We start from the raw sequence: 16,336 nt of genomic DNA on the forward strand, positions 1-16,336 counted from the left end.
GTTTGCACAGCAGCTTCGGCAACTGTTTCCCATTGCAAGAAAATGCGTATTTAGTGTTACCTTCAAGCTCAATTTATACATTCTATACATGTTGGCATCTCCCCTATATAATTGTGTGGAATTTCTGATTCATAAATCAGACACCAGTCACGGAGACTATTATTCAGGTATTCTTGCAAAATCTCAATTTTCACCTGGTGTCAATACAGCTCTAAAAGCCACCTGAAGTAAAGCAACAAGCCTATTTTGCGATTGTGGCAAAACAGGCTAAATGAAACAGTTCTGCTGTGTTATTCAAGTATGTGTAACAAGATCACATATTTAATTCCGCAGTATAGAAATTAAGTTTGTTATACACATCCTCAGTCACTCCTCAAAGAACGAATCCTCAAAATATCCTCAACAAATGAATCCGAAAAGCTTCTGCCGCTGTTTCTTGCAAAACCGTACGGGCTTTCTGTGCGAATGCATTCCCCGAGCTGACTTGACGACTCCCCCAGAAACGCTGCCTTCTCGTTCTAAAACACCCAGCTGTCCTTTACTCTTTTAATTCCTGCTTCTGATCCCTAGAAACAAGGGAAAGGAAGCGGTTCTGCTGCTTCCAAAATGACAGCTTACCAAAGGATCTCCTTCGGCATCACTCACTGGGACTTGTTTGCTGGTCGAGCCTTCCCGGGACATCGAGTAGCCGTCAAAGCCCACGTCTTCGGGTCGCAGCTGCAGCAGAGGAGGCCACTCGTGGTGCTGGGGGGTGGCCGCCCAGGGGTACGTGTCCATCACCCATTTGGCAGGATCCTCCCAGGGCGCTCTCCTCCCGTACAACTGCAAACGCATAAAAACAGGTAAAACGTTCCTATTAGCCGACCGTTCCCTAACCAAAAAGAATGTGCCAGGAGTCTTGGGTGGCAGAAGACACTTGCAAGCAGGGCTGAACAAAACCAAGCGAGATTTCCCTTACCCTAATGACATACACAGTTTTACCCATTTTTGATAGCAACTGATTTGGAAGAGGCTGACCACCTCCTCCGAGACCGCAGTGCCCTTCCCTTGGCACCAGTTGAAGAAAGGGAGACCTGAAAATAACCTCGCTTAATAAAGTTAACTTAAATAAAGTCAATACACAAAAGAGGCCCTCAGTGTCGACACCCGGATCGCACCAGCAGCTGCCTTCCTTATCGACGTTTGCCGTCGTCGTCGTGAAACCGCCATCCGTGGAACGCGTAGGAGGAAACGGGAGACCTGTCATCAGGCAGTAACGACGGATGTCATAGCAAAAGGTTTTCAAGTCAGGGGAATTTCTTTGTATTCAACCAAGGAAAAGCGCCAGCAGGATTTGTCTGTGGTCATGTTGCTATTTCAAGTAAGCAAGCTCCATTTCAAAACCTTTTTCTGTTTTGAACAGACTGTGGTACTGAATCCCAACATATTCTTCTTCTTGTATTTAGTTAACATTGCCTTCATTAGACAAGAAATTAATTTTAATGCCACATGACTTTCAAAAGCATTACTACAGCTTGAAGCCACTTGAAAACTTTTACTTCTGCTTTATAAATCTCAGTCTAAATATCCTTCAGCAACTGGAGTTCATTCCCTGCATTTTGAACTCGGAGAACTCTCCTGCACAACACACAGGGGAAAAGCAGTGGTCTAAAAGAAATTCATCAGCTCTCCGACGGATCTATGACTATCTCGCTTTCCTCACCGCTATTTCTTCTTGGTTTTTTTGTGGTTTTATTTTTTGCACGCACAGAGTATTAAATGGCTCCGAATACCAAGATCTGCTTTATTCTGAAGCAGAACAGAGCGAGTCCCAGGGCAGAGCAGAGGCGCCCAGCAGATGGTGCTAGGCAATCTTAAACCTAAAGTCTTAAAGCCTCTCCCACAACCCAAATACTCGGTCACCCTTGAGCTCTATTAGATTATTTTCCCAGCATAATGTCTCCAAGCTGTGATAAACCAGATCTCTTATTTTAATCTCGTGCTCGAATTTACAGCAATACCTGTCAGTTGCTAAGTGGAGAGGATTTTATATTTTTTCACATCTTTGCTATCCAGAAGGTCTGTGTGGATCCTAGCTCACTTCTGGAAATCAGCTAGTAAGAAAAATTCCCATTTCAATATATGAAATCACGTATCTTCGGCAGATGAGACACTGAACGACTAACTCGCTATTCCCTTCCACGGCAACCAGTTCCGTCCATCCCTTTCACATGCACGTTTCCTAGGGAGCAATTACGGGGGCAAGGATGGAACGGGTTGCTTCCCAAAGCACCAAAGAGGAATGACTGGAGTAAGAGTGACGGTGGCAGGAAGCCACAGGGACTCTGGGTCTTTTTTTTTGCTGGTGCTGCATTCTGTATCGATAGACCAAGCAGGAAGAACTGGGGTTTTACGTAACCCTCTAATTTTCACATCCCTGTTTTGAAGAACAAAAAACCTCAGCTCCAATGGGAGCAATTATTGTAAGGATCCATTTGGCTCGCTTCTCTTTGACCCAAAATAGTTCTCTAAATGAGAAACAGAAATATAAAAATAGCTCAGTTTAGATCCGCAGAGATCAGAGTGAAATCAGCAGTCCACCCTTCCTTTCTGGCAGGCAATTTCATGAGAGAAGATGTGTTCTCGGAGGAGCCTTTTGTGGGTGTGGGGGACAGAAAATAGCCCCAAATGACACACACATTTCTAGCATCAGCTTGTTAATTAGCACAACTCTGGCTACTCTTCGAGTACTGAAGTCTCATTCTTAGCCACAGACTCGACAAAAGAGAAATTCTAGACTAAATTGAGAAATTATTTCAATGGAAATGAATTAGTGGAATTTGGGGAAATGAGACTGAAGCGGATACAGAATCTGCAGCACGAAGTGAGAAACCGAAAGCCTTACACTTGGAACGCAAGTCATTCAAATAACCTAAGGAAAGATCCAGATACAGAAGGCAAAACAAGCAAGCAAAAAGATGGTTTTATTAATTGGTGTTCTTTGTCTTCATTTCTGTTACTAATTTTTCAATGCTTTCCAAACCTACTCGTCAGCCGGTAGGAGAGCTTCAAAACACAGTACAAGGAGCCCGAGAGTCACTGTGAGTATCAGTTTTCTCCTTTCCAGGAGGAAACAAAGTCACATGAAATCTTTACACTTGTTTTAGGTCAAAAAGATTATTGGCTCCCATTACCTTCCTTTATAGGAATTTTTATGTTAAACGGGTCTGCTGTTCTATTTCCAGCAAAGCTCCTCTATGTGTGTCGTACTTTAGGCCCTACCGTGTTCCTCATCTTTAAGAGCTCATCACAATCGTCCCAAAGAAAATGAAGCCTCCAGGCACTGACAAATTTCAAATGGCAAACATAGTTTGCACAAATTTTAACCAAACCTTCTTGAAGAATTCATGTATTTCATAGATTTGTGAGAAGCCGTTAGTAAAAGCTGACTTTTCTATGACAGGGTTGTCTTCTCTCTGTTAACATCTATAAATCTCTGCTGTAGAGATAGCAAATGAAACCCAAGGTGGTTGTTAACTGGACAATGTAAAGTCCATGTCCCTGCCCCACTTTTTTTTTTTTTTTTTTTTTTGTTGGAGTACTTCTTCAAGTACACAGGCTGGTGCATTTTCATGACTTCTCCATTCTCTGCAGAGTACTCCATGCAGATGAGAGCTGAACCTCTAATACAGAAAGGGTACCGCAGAGAAAAGAAACGTAACAAACAAGTAAATCAAAACAAACCCCCAGTATTTTCCAAGAGAAGTCTTTCACACTTTTTTTTTTTTTACATATCGTAATGGCGAGGCACCCTGACAAACACTGCAATGGCGAGCCCTAAGCAGTAGCAGAATGGAGAACTGTTGTTCACAACCATGAAGGAAGCATTCTGCAACACAACTGGTTCTCCATGGAGCTCATACTTGCAGTTATTTCATGTTTCGGAAAGACTTCAGACACAGAGACTTATGTGATGAAGAACCTATTACTTCTCTAAGTAAAATTTCATAACCGTTAATTGTTCTTACTAATAACAAGCTGTGTCTTGCTTGTAGTTTGAATTTTTCTAGTCCAAACTTGTCAAACAACCACTAGACTTTTTTTCCTTGCAAGTCTAAAGCAGAAGACTCCCACAGAACAAGTAATATTTTGGCTTCCTCTTGAATAAACTGAATAGTTTGAGCTTCTCATATCTCTCATTCAATAACGCTTCCTGTGTCTCAATGATACCTATTGCTCTTTTCTGAACCCTTTCCACATTTTTATCTTTCTAATGAGTCTTTCTACATACAGAAGTACTACCTTCTTCCTACCTTTATCCGATCTAATTATAGGTTATGCCCTCAAAATGACATTTGTCCTCTTACCAAAACGCAAGCTCCCAACGCATTGCCATAATTTCCTATTCTCCATCTACCTTTAGACCTTTTCTAATCTTCCAGACTCTCACTGTGATCCACCTTTTTATTTCTGTATGTGTGATCTTGTGTTTAGCTCTATGGAAAAAGAAGTGACTTGAAAATCAGCCGTCTGCTAACAGATGCTGCAATGGGAAAGCTTCAGGTTCCCCCACCTATCCTGGCTCTTCGTGTTACCAAAATACAGGGAGAGCTTTCTCACAGAAAAAGCTGTATCAAAAATAATTACTTTCATGTATGCAATGCCCAGAATTTACTGATATTTGATTATGCCGTCTCCAAAACTGTCTTCTAATGCTGCCATGATTATTTTGTGAACAGAGGACTGAAGAATAAAAAAAGGTCATTTTTTTCCATAGTTGCATGGCAAGTCAATAGCAATCCTCTGTGGAGCCCTCCTCCTGATTCCAACAAGCTTTATAGCCGTACAAACACTAAGAATTGCATGGCAATGCATAAAACTATCCAAATTGCTGGAGTATGAATCAGTTACTAAGTACTGGCAATCAATGCTGATTTCACTATGGCCTCTGAAAGAATTATGAAGGACTCTGCTAAAAAATTCATCCTGTAGACTGAGAAGTAATCAAAATGTCACTGATACTGATCCTGTCACTCATTAATACGTTTCTCTCATTAATACATTTCTCTCCATACACAGCTTTGTTCCTCCTCTGTTGAAAGATTGGATTTACAAAGGAAAATCCATTAACGAAGTTAATGACTACAAACACGTTCTTCACATGCACTGTACAATTTTAAGGTGTGCTTCTGGAACAGATTATTGAAGATACTTGGGTGTCTAACTCCCCCCATTGAAAAAATCAGTAGTTTGGCATCTAAACACTTTTCAAAAAACTGATTTGGACTTTCGGTGCCTCCACTCTGTATTTCAAAACGGTTATCACAGTGAAGAGAATAATTCTGCCTGAAATAAGTGACAATTTAGGCTACATTTTCACAGACGTGCAGGTATTCAGCGTGCAAAGTTCTGTCTACAGAAAATGTTGCCGTTATTCAGGTTTGTCCAGTGCTGGGTTGTCTTTTGAATAGATACCATTCAAGACCTATGGTTTTTCACTTTTGCCTGCTCACCTGTAGCCCTTCTCTAACTGCCTCCAGAAGATATGGGATGATGGAGTAGTTCCACAAGTCAGTAAACCAAACTCTAGAACCATCTACATCTATCGGACAGGAGAGGAAGAGCCGTGGACCTGGAAAGGGAAATTCAGATATTACACTCAAATCACAATCATGATATGCATCAAAATAGGATCAAACAAAAACTTCCAGCTCCCTGGAGAAAGAAGCTGAGGATGAGAGAATGTAAGTTGCTACCTGGTGAACTGCTCTTCCTGAGCTCAAAAATCCTCTGAATCTACTTGAAAAACTATAGCCTTCAAGGTGAGAACAATTAACCAGATCTCATAACACAGTTTATATCCAGGACGTAGAAAGAAGTCCTTTTTTCTTACGGGGAAAAAAAAAAAAGTTTAGAAACTTCTTGTACAGTTTGCCTGAGAGTACACTGGCATCTAAAAGTGGGGCTTTAAAGAAACCTTTTTTAGCACAAGGAAATGGACACAGGCGCACCTGCTATATAAGGAAATAAAATACATATATTTACATATGCCTGGGCACTTACCAATAGTAACATCAGAGGAGCTGTGAGCCTCCAAGAATTTGTTCAGATGTTGCCAGACCTTGGGAATCCAATCAATAATTTTAACCAGTTCTGCATTTCTCATCCTGCCGCTGATCTCTGTTTCAATTAGTTTTCTTCTCAAGAAACGGCCAAGAAAGCCTTTGACTGGCTCAGTGTGGTTAGCACATAGCACCCATCTATGGCAGAACAGCAGAAATGTCCATTATTTCTCTTTCATGCTACATAACTATTCTGGACTAAATTTCTCTTATGATTTCTAGATTATCATCATCATGATCAAAACGGGCTATCCCAGTCACATATGTTTCTTAGCAAAAATTATTTTGGAATCATGAATTCACTAGATGAAACAATTTGTGTTGTGTATTGTTTCAGCTTATTTCTCATTCAGTATCTGCTTTGCCTATTACCTTACTTAAAATTTGTTAGAGGATCAAATATCTTAACATTCCTCCGAAAAGGAAAACTTTTATGAACTGCAGCTACTTTAATAACAGCATCATAACAAAGCTGCACATGTTAGGGCAGCAACTACTAGCGAATGGTATTTCTCTTTTAGTTTGCTGTTACAGCTGATAAGAACAATTTCAGATGACTCAGTAGCCATTACTGCTTTGCCAGCCCACAAACATAAACGAGAAACATGAATAAACAGTACCTGAAATTATGGTGAAGTTGAAGATTAGGTGTTGAGGAGGTGGCTTGGTTCATCGTGCCAATAATATACGGACTATTAAAAAAAAAAAAATAATCAAGTAAATAAAACTTGGAAATTTTGAGAAACAACTTTTTAGTAAGATCTCAATGTTAGAAAAGGTTACTCAAACCTCTCTTGTCAAGGAAGTGTTTTGTAGTTACTTATAACCAGATTCTCCACTGAGAACCTGACTTGTGAGAACATCAAATTCTGAAAGCAAAACAGAAATCTCAAAGCAGGATCATTCACTCAAAATGGGGCTTTAGTATTGAAGATCCATTCCATGAAATGAATGCGAATTACCCAAACCCTCTACTACTTTTTTATTACTGATTTCAGAGGAATTGATCATTTTACGAAGAAAAAAACCCTCTGCAGTGCTTTCCATAATGTGGACGGTCTGGCCATCTCGGTCCACTTTACCAAATTAATCTCGAGTTGGGTTTTGCGATCACATTTTGCAACAGCAGTGGTCTGACTGCAGTACTGAAATCTGGAGTGTGTTCTGATATTATTTCTTTACCATTTGTGGTACTTGCAGTTTAGAAGTCCATTAAAGATCTCTCCTAGGGAGCTAACGTGATGCAAATTATCCAAAATGATTACAAGAGGCATATCCACAGCGTTATTTTCACTGTTACACTGGTCTGCTAGGTTGGACAGGTATTGGCGCAGTTCCTGCGAAGCACATATAAAGAAAAGAAAAGAAAAAAAAGGAAAAAAGAATTTTAATCATATTCCTTTAAAATCCAGTGAAGATGAATAAGCTACTGTCTTTGTGACCTAAAGCAAAAGAGCCTGCCATCTTACGAATGCACACATTTTCCACGAGAAAACAGAAGAATATGGTTTTCCTTCCCTTTTGTAGGTTATGCTGAAGATTCAAAGACTATATCAGAAATCCTGTGTGAGAGAAGGGCTTAAATGGGGCTAAGATTTTGCCATTTGGTTTGTGTTTTTTCATTCGCACTGTCCTAATCTGACACTCAGAGGTCTGAAACTTATTTTAATTTCTTTTTGGGAATTTGTTCAACTCTCTGTATATCAAACCAAACTTTGCATTCCAGCTAGGTTTGTTATATCTTCTTGCAACTGTGCTTCTATCAAAATACAGCTGATAAAATTAATCTGGAATAAAGCATCCCTCGGCAGAGCCCAAATTCGGATGCCTTCAGTGATGCTGTGAAAGAAGGATGAGCTTCAGGAAAATGTGCCTAAGGCCATCAAATATACAGCTTTTTTTTTTTTTTTCCCCTTTTTTTTTTTTTCTTTAATCTAGACGTTCACTGGAAGTATATTCAGCAAAACCAGCAGCACATAAAAAAGCAGTGACCTGCCTTACCGGCACAGGAATGTGTCTGGACAACAGTCACTTCAAACGCAGCCTATGCAGATTACAACCGCTGATACTCGCAGCTGCAGAAACTCTCGACAGCCTAGAGATGCATTTGAGGGTTTTTGGAAAAATGCCCACGTGCAATAGGGATTGCTTAAGTTGCTGGGACTTTTATGCAGGTGTTTTAACTTCCTGGGCAATTCTCAGGCTCCTAACCACTTGAAAATCATGACACCTTTAGGTGTTTAAATATACACCTGGAAGCCTGCTATTTCAGGCCCCTAATCAGGTGAATTTGCAGTTCTGAAAACCTTCAATATTATTCCCTTCAGGATTAACATAATGCTCTAAAAAGAAAGGTAAGTTTAACATCAGCTTTTGATGGATTAATAAACGAGGAGTCTCTCATTTTTGGTATACGGTAGCATGAATTGCGCGAGGATGATTTCCGTGTCCTCACCTTACTGGATTTATGGTCCACGTTGAAGGTTGCAATAATGCCATCGGCCAACTCCCTGCCCTCTCTAAGGACCATATACTCAGACAGACGGTTTGCTAGGTATGTTTTACCAGTGCCGCTGGGGCCAGACAAGATAATCCGCCTGTGTTCCATCAGGAGAGAGACATAACGCTGCAGTATAGGCTTTGGGATCAGCGATTCAAACACCAGACCGTCCAAACTGTTCTCGCAGATACCTGCAATAGGAAAAGATTCCTCGGTTAGAGGGATTCCCAGTTTTTACCTGAATTACCTGCATTTTTAAAAGGTTGGGGTTTGGGTTTTTTTTACTAAGTAGTTGCAAAGCAACCTCGTTAGTGGAGTTTGAGCAAATCAAGATTAGTTGAAATGACTGGATAGTCAAAGCGGAGAACTGAAAAATGTGATTTTGTGAATGTACCTGGGCCCAATAATAGCAGGAGAAACCCCCAAAATAACACTTAGAAACAGCAGATTCAGATCCCACCTGACCAAGCTGTTGCTCACTTCAGAGACAAATCCCTTCCCCACCGTGGCATCCCCCGTGGTGGAGAGGAACACACATGAAGCTGGCAAAACAAGTGCAGAAGGGACCCGTGGGCTTAGCCTGGGTCCTCCTTCAGCTTTCGGTTTTCCAAGTACTCAGCTGCATCCTACGGTGTCTAAGGCCCTATGAAAGCTGCCATACTAAATGACTCCAGGCCACGCTTTTCACACACAAACCATCCATTTTGCAGTATTTCGCCGGGTACGGTACGCGTTCATCCAGAATTTACCTGTTTACTTTTGAATCACTCGACAAAAAAAGCAGCTATCATCAACTCCCCCTACTTTCCCAAACGCTTGTAATTAAACTCCTTCTCTGTATGCTGATAGTTATCTCTTCTAACATAAAACTCCTACTGATAAGCATTTACGCAATGTCAGCAGTCACTTTAGGCGGAATTGGCTCAGGGAAAATACACAGTGCTTCAAAATAAACAGCAGAAAGGGAAGTTGGCAGATCACACAGAGAAATGTTTGCACCTCAGTGGTTACTTGGAATATTAAATATTTATATAGGCAGCTTTATAACTCAAAGGTATATGTGATTTTCCATAAATTGATTAAATACACTTCTATTTTATTGAAAACTGTTATCACATATGAACCTTCAAAGTACAAGTCAAGCCAATGCAAGTTAAATATAAAAACAGATTGCAGCTTTATAGATATAGCTAGTCCTTAAGCAATATTTCAAATGAGATTATACTATTGGACAATGTATTCCAAGTAAGCAGAATACCCCGGGTTCACATCAAGCTTCAGTAAATTGAGATATTTCATGGCTTATTTTGTTTGCCTGCCCACTGATTTGCTACCCAAGGTGATTTGATTTTTTGTACCAATATTCAAAAAACAAAATACTTTCGGTCAAATGGCACAGCCAAACTTTGAAGTCGAGCTGCAGAGTGTCTGGCAACACTCTCAAATACTCTACTACTGTATGCAGCTCTATGCTCGAGATTTCACTGGTGTAACCTCGAGCAAACTGATGAACATTCAAAACGCAGCGGTTGAGGATTTTTTCCCTCAAATCTAGTTTCACAGTATTGTTTTCACATAAAAACGGTTCCCTGAGAAACCCAATGAGAAATATGAGCATTAAGTTCTTATCAGTATGATATAATGAAATTGATGAGATTTCTGAAAACCATATGTTTAAAACCCCAGATTTTAAAGTGTCCCATGGATTCTGGGATCCCTCCTTAATGGTGCCTAAGGAGGGACTCTTCAGCAAGACCAACCGAGCAAGTTAAATCAAGAATTTTTTTACTCTGCATGAAAGAAATAACAAGTACAGCTGTTACAAAAAGGTAATGAAATTCTGGGGCTTTATTCATTTGGAAGGTACTTTGCTGTTCAGACAACTCCACTATGTCCCTTGTGGTGTGAGGTCTTCTCCAGGACAACTCCAGGCATCAGTTCAAGAGAAAACTGCTGTGTGTGTAATTATTCCTACCGTTACAGGTTGAAAATTTGCTGAATTTATAGACTTGGCATACTTTAAGTGCTGTCTTTATCAAATGAAAATAGAAGGACTAGTAAATAAAAGGCAGGGGCAGGAAAAAGAAACAACAAAAAGTTTCTACTCCTCTGAGTTTCTCCACACAGCAAGCTTTGATAAAACTGTAATTAGCGAGAACTACAGCAGACAGGTCAAGCGTAATTACCTTTGATAGTAACTGAAATAGTGTTGTTTTCTCCAACCAGATAGCCACAGGGCAACAGCTCAGGTGTCTCCGCACTATTAGTGCGTTTGATTTCTCCAATGCTGTAGCCCAGAACGCTGTCTGAGTTCAGTCCCAGCTGGCTCACGGGATCCACATGAATGATATATTCCTAGGGTGAAAAAGGGACGCGAAAAGTCAGGCAGCACTGAAATCTCTGTGACTTTGTGCTATGGTATAATAGTAGTAATCCCAGCAAGTTAAATACTGCTTGGTGCCATCAAAATCTAATGGAAGAATTCAAGCACACAGCAAATTGTACTCACGAACCTTAAACAAGCGTCTTACGACCCCATCCAGAACATCCCATTTGGTCTTGCCGCTGACTCCGATGCAGCCTATGAGGAAGGTGCGAGGCCTGGAATCCTAAATGCATAGAAATGTGAGTTTAAATTAATAAATAAATCCTAACTGTACCAGACAAGCCTGTTTAATGTAATTAAAATAGCGGCTTTTTTTGTTTGGTTTTTTTTTTTTAAATTATGGTGCATCTTTACCAGTCTATATGGTGAATTCTGAACGCTATATGAAATCCTTGTTTTCTACTGAACATTTTCTACAGTGTTGAGAGTCACAAATCTTAAGTGGTACTGATGTTAAGTAAAAGGTTTTTATTAATCAATCCATGAACAATTCAAAAACCTCTGACAGGATTACAGCTTAGCCAAAAGACAGAAAGACTCTTAGGAAAATTCTAGGCAGAGAAGTTCACGGCTTGTTTGTTTTTCCATGACTTCACAGTCAAATAGGTTGCATTTGCAAGGCTTATCCTATTTACTTCTAGAAATGTTGCTGTGGACATAGAAATCTAAATATATAAATAGAAATTATACATGGTTATATGTATAAATAGTTATATACAGAGAGAGTTTTTTATATATGTATATTTGTATATAACAACTTCTGTGTTATGTTTGGTATATCACAGCATTTTGTTTCTGACTTTGAAGGCAGATAAAAAAAACCAGAACGCACCTCATTTTTCTATTCTATAGCTGCCCTCACTGTGAAACATTCACTGAAAAAAACCAATTTCTGTCATAAAACTTATAGTTCAACTAAAACGTCAGGGAATCATTTCCACACAGTAACTTTATTGACTATGAGCACAGTGGAGTCCAACAGAATTAGCAATTTAGTTTTACTGTTCATTTGCTTAGCCAGGGCTGTAATTATTAATGCAAAATTGGCATTTAATGGAAAGATCTGCTGAGTCAGTTTTACCTCCGATTATTCAAATTTTTGTCCCCCTCTTACAAAAGACATCAAATTATTTCTTAAATACACTTTTACAGATACTCATAACATGAGATAGCGAGGTCAGTGCTTGGTAAAGATTGTGTCGTACATTCATGCACGCATTACACGCATGAGGTGGGCTGCAATTTTACAATATCAGAAATGTATTTGCGTATTTAGGATTCTTTCAATTACTTGTGAACGGAGAACATCTGAAAGACGTTATTCAAAATGGGATAGTTGTATCAGAGAGGACAACTTGAACTAGAATAATAAGGTATAGATCTCCCGGTCTGGATCGATTAAGTTCTTCCAGAATATCGGTGCTTCTAGCACTTCGGTGCACCGTCTATCGACACATTTGATCATCCTCATTATTAGTTAAAATTTTATTGAAGTTTAACAGGAAGGCCCAAGTGCTTTGTGCAACTTTTAAGATACCAGCCTTAAACAGATGCTATACCAAGGTACAGATTAGTCTGCTAAAGTCCTTGACGCCGAAAGAGCAGCCTGGTTTTCAGAAACACTACTGAAAGGCTTGAATCGCAATGTTATCACCTACGCCGCGGACACACGGTCTAGTCTAGCAATCCTGTGTTACTGACATGGTTCACGGCCAGTGCTGATGGCACCGACAAGAAACTGCAAAGTAAAAAGCTACTGCAGGTGAGTCCATGAGACAACCGAACGGGCGGTGTTGGCTCTCGGCAGTTCCAAGGAAGCGGGAGGGAGCCGAGCGCCTCGTCTATCACTAGCGATACACCAGCGAACTATTTTGCTGAGAAAATTTTAAGAAGTCTTTTGCAAATAAGAGCCTCCGAACCAAACTGGATTTGAATTCCCTGGCACATTCCAAAGTGACTTTTATTTCCAAGCTGGGGATGAAACACAACTCACCTCCTTCCATTTCATTTCATCCTGAAAGTTGACAACTATTTTGACGTGCCTGCCTCCTTCTTTCCTGGCAGAGCCATCTCCAGTGTCATCTAACAGCATGTCTGTGAACAGAACACATCAACAGCTTCACAGCTGTATCTTAATAACAATGAAGACTATTCTGGTTCACGCCAACACATTTATTGCAGTCAAACACAACGCATCTGGGCTTCGCATGCCCCGAGGTGAAACACAAGAACCAGGTTTACTGACTTCCCTACCAAGTATCAGTATCGCTCTTAAAAAGAGAAGGTCATTGAAAATTATTAGTCAGTTACTCTGTATTTTCCTTCCTACGATATATCCCCTGGCAAATGTACACCATTAAATGGCTTTAAACATGACTCTTCGCAGCTGAGGTCATAATTGGACAACTCCGATCTAGGGTGTAGCAGACCTATGACGACATTTTAAAAGAAGGCTTTGTGCCAGCTCCTGACATATTTCCACACCTCAACTGTTAATAATTTTCATGCTTTCATTTTTCCATGGCTAACCAAACCAAATCTTCCAAGTGCAGGATAAAACCTGCCCACCGCCTTTCTCATTAAACTCACCGAGACTGGTTGACTCCGTGAGGTTCAAACTGTGTTGAGAGAGACCCACTGAATGTCTTGGAGAGGATGAAATGGAAACCTGAGACTGAGCCCTGCTACAGCTGCCGTGGTTTTCAGATTTCAGCCGATCATTTTCTGCTTTTAATTTTTCAATCTCACTCTTGAAAAGACAAGTGAGGAGTTAGAAGGCACGGTGAAAACACACTTGAAAGACAGCAACATAAGTACCTTAAGAACAAGTAATAGTTTAGCAGAAATGCCATTTTCGTAACTTTTTAATCTCTTTTAATAAATTAATGATTTTAATTATTACAATGTCCCTTCCATGAAACTTTTCAAAGTATCCTAGAAAACACAAATACGTGGGAATTCACGAAACACTGAAATGCAGCTACTTTAAGGCAGAGAGCATGGGAACGTTTTAAGAGGTTGCTGACGGTCAACAAAAATGATCTCTCCATAGGTTTTTAGGGTTGAAACAGAGCTGCAGAGTTGAGGGCAGCAGAATTCATGCGTTCAAGCTGACTTTTAATGAAGGTACAAGGTTTAACACTGGGACAAAACTAAATACAACTTGTAGTAAGCATTCAAAAACTTCAAATTTACCTTCTTTCAGGTCTTTACTGTGTGGCAGGTTGGCCAATCTTTTACACATCAACATAAACTGCAATATTTGGGGTGGTTATTTCTTACCTGCATTCTGTTCATCGCCTCCCGAAGCTGGTCAAGCTGATGAGCAGAGCTAAGGGCTTCCAGACGAATATCGGTCAACTTCATCTCCTTGTCTCTCAGCTCATTTCTTAACTGCATGACCGTTTCAGCTTCACTGTCGGTACATTCAGAAATACTGGAGAAGATGAAAAAACAGACATTGAACGAGACCATTTGTTACTTTTCGGATGGTGCTTCTCCAGCATTTATTAGTAAAGGGGGAATAAAACCCTTTTATTCTGCAGGAAGCAGGCAACAGTGTCGGCTTATTGGATTAGTGATACCATAAATCAGATATTAAATAGGTCATGGAAACATTAGAGAGTAGTGAAATAAATATGTCTGAGGGTTATTTTTCTTTAATCAGCATCTGAAACGGAATTCTGGAAATGACCTACTATTGGATAGTCTTCTTTTTTTTCATGGTAGTTGCCATAAAGGAAAACTTCTAAAGCCAAAATCTAAATAAATTAAGGGGGTGCAGGCAGTAACAGCAGTTGGTTGGAGATTGATGAGTTTACAGACAGATTTAAAGCTCACCAGGTGCGCACAGCTGGGTTTCCCTGAAATGTTCTGGAGGGCTTTGGAACTCTACACCTATTCAAGCGTGATAAATTCCTGCTCGCTTTAAAGCACTCATGCTTAAACAATTTTTGGTGGCGTTTCCTTCCCTCCTCCCACAAAAAAAAGATCCTGGGTGAGTAACATTTCAGCACAGTCATAAGTGTATCTATATAAAGATCAACTACACAGCTGCATGCTTTGAGGGAGATTTCATTTAAAATGTCTCTCCCTAAATCAGGTTAATGAGAGATGTTTTCCCCATCAAAAAGCCAATAAGCCAAAATACACAACTCTTCCTTGTGCTCTAGCCCTCCCTCAGCTCCCATATTTACTCTTTTCTCCAGTTTAGCCTTTTGGCTTTCATGTCAAGATGAGACGTATGCACACAGCATTTTGACTGACGATAGACGGGATCATCATTTGACAATTTTCTGGCCTTAGATTTCTAAAGCACAATTTGCTGTAGTTGCCAGAAACTCACTGAGTGAGGCTCAAGAGACTGAAGGAGCTTTAAAATAAATTCACAGGGGATTATCTTCTGCTACTAACATTTCATCGCTATTATAAGGCTGGAAACTATTGCTATTGTTTTCACCTCTTCATGTGAAAACAAGCTATGGGCAAAACTTCCAAGTCTGGGTACTTACTTAAATGCATCTGATCTAAAATCAGACTGGAAGCTTTGCATGACATCTACAAGGTCGTAAGGCTGTCTGTTAATTATATGTTTCACAATACTGCCTCTTACAACTTTCTGTTATTTATTTATCCTACGCAAGTGACGAAGCTACTCACAGAATTACCATAAAATCTGTTTTACAAAGTTTTCCAAGCACATTCTAGATGTGAGTTGACACTCAAAACAGTGCGGTGAGACAATTACTTACTTCACAGGTGGCCAAAACGAAGCCTCAAGATTGCCTGTTACCTTCCCACGAACGTAAAATAAGTTAAGCAGCAGAGCAGAAGTCCTGACTTTTAAGTCTACATCTCATTCTCACACAAACACAAGCAAAAGGGTATGGTTTGGTCGTACAGATGAGCGTGTACGATAGCTTGCTACTACCCAGAGGAGCACATTTGTTTCTCACTCCTCTTCCCCAGCCTGCTCCGGGCTGTGCTGCTGTCGTGCCCCCACGCTTACGCCGGCTCTGGCACCCAGAGCTGAGCCAACCCAGCAACCTGGGGAAAAAAATTCCCATTCACGTTTCTGTCAAATTATTTTTCACATAATTTAGCGTGCTGCATCGGCTCAGTGGAGTTGCCTGAGAAGTAGCAGAGCTAGTGCAAGGGAAGGCCCAGGTGACTGGGGAGGTAGAGAAGAAAAGAGGAGCAGATCGTCTCCGCTCATCAGGCGCAAGCTGTTAGATGAGTTCAGCTGTACCACTAAACCGTGCTGTCTGATTTCCAGTAAATCCTTACCTTATCTCAATTTGTCAACTTAACTGGGAACTCCTCATGGCGGATTAGTACAGTGTGTACTGC

The 16,336-nt window shown here is 40.4% G+C and overlaps 1 protein-coding gene across 3 annotated transcripts in view; it reads right to left on the reverse strand.

Moving 5' to 3' along the window:
* The window catches only part of NAV2 (neuron navigator 2), a 421,304-nt gene that overhangs the window by 4,250 nt on the left and 400,718 nt on the right, over nt 1-16,336 (reverse strand). For all 3 annotated transcript variants that reach the window (XM_075048237.1, XM_075048236.1, XM_075048235.1), the window contains 11 exons: nt 14,270-14,423; nt 13,577-13,736; nt 12,981-13,081; nt 11,115-11,210; nt 10,788-10,956; nt 8,557-8,792; nt 7,284-7,438; nt 6,722-6,793; nt 6,043-6,239; nt 5,493-5,611; nt 619-822 (listed from right to left, as the gene is read on the reverse strand). In XM_075048237.1, the coding sequence (XP_074904338.1) occupies nt 619-822; nt 5,493-5,611; nt 6,043-6,239; nt 6,722-6,793; nt 7,284-7,438; nt 8,557-8,792; nt 10,788-10,956; nt 11,115-11,210; nt 12,981-13,081; nt 13,577-13,736; nt 14,270-14,423 (1,663 nt within the window). The remainder of the gene's footprint in view (nt 1-618; nt 823-5,492; nt 5,612-6,042; nt 6,240-6,721; nt 6,794-7,283; nt 7,439-8,556; nt 8,793-10,787; nt 10,957-11,114; nt 11,211-12,980; nt 13,082-13,576; nt 13,737-14,269; nt 14,424-16,336) is intronic.

The sequence above is a fragment of the Buteo buteo genome, chromosome 16 (genome assembly GCF_964188355.1).
Source record: "Buteo buteo chromosome 16, bButBut1.hap1.1, whole genome shotgun sequence".
Lineage (NCBI taxonomy): Eukaryota > Metazoa > Chordata > Aves > Accipitriformes > Accipitridae > Buteo > Buteo buteo.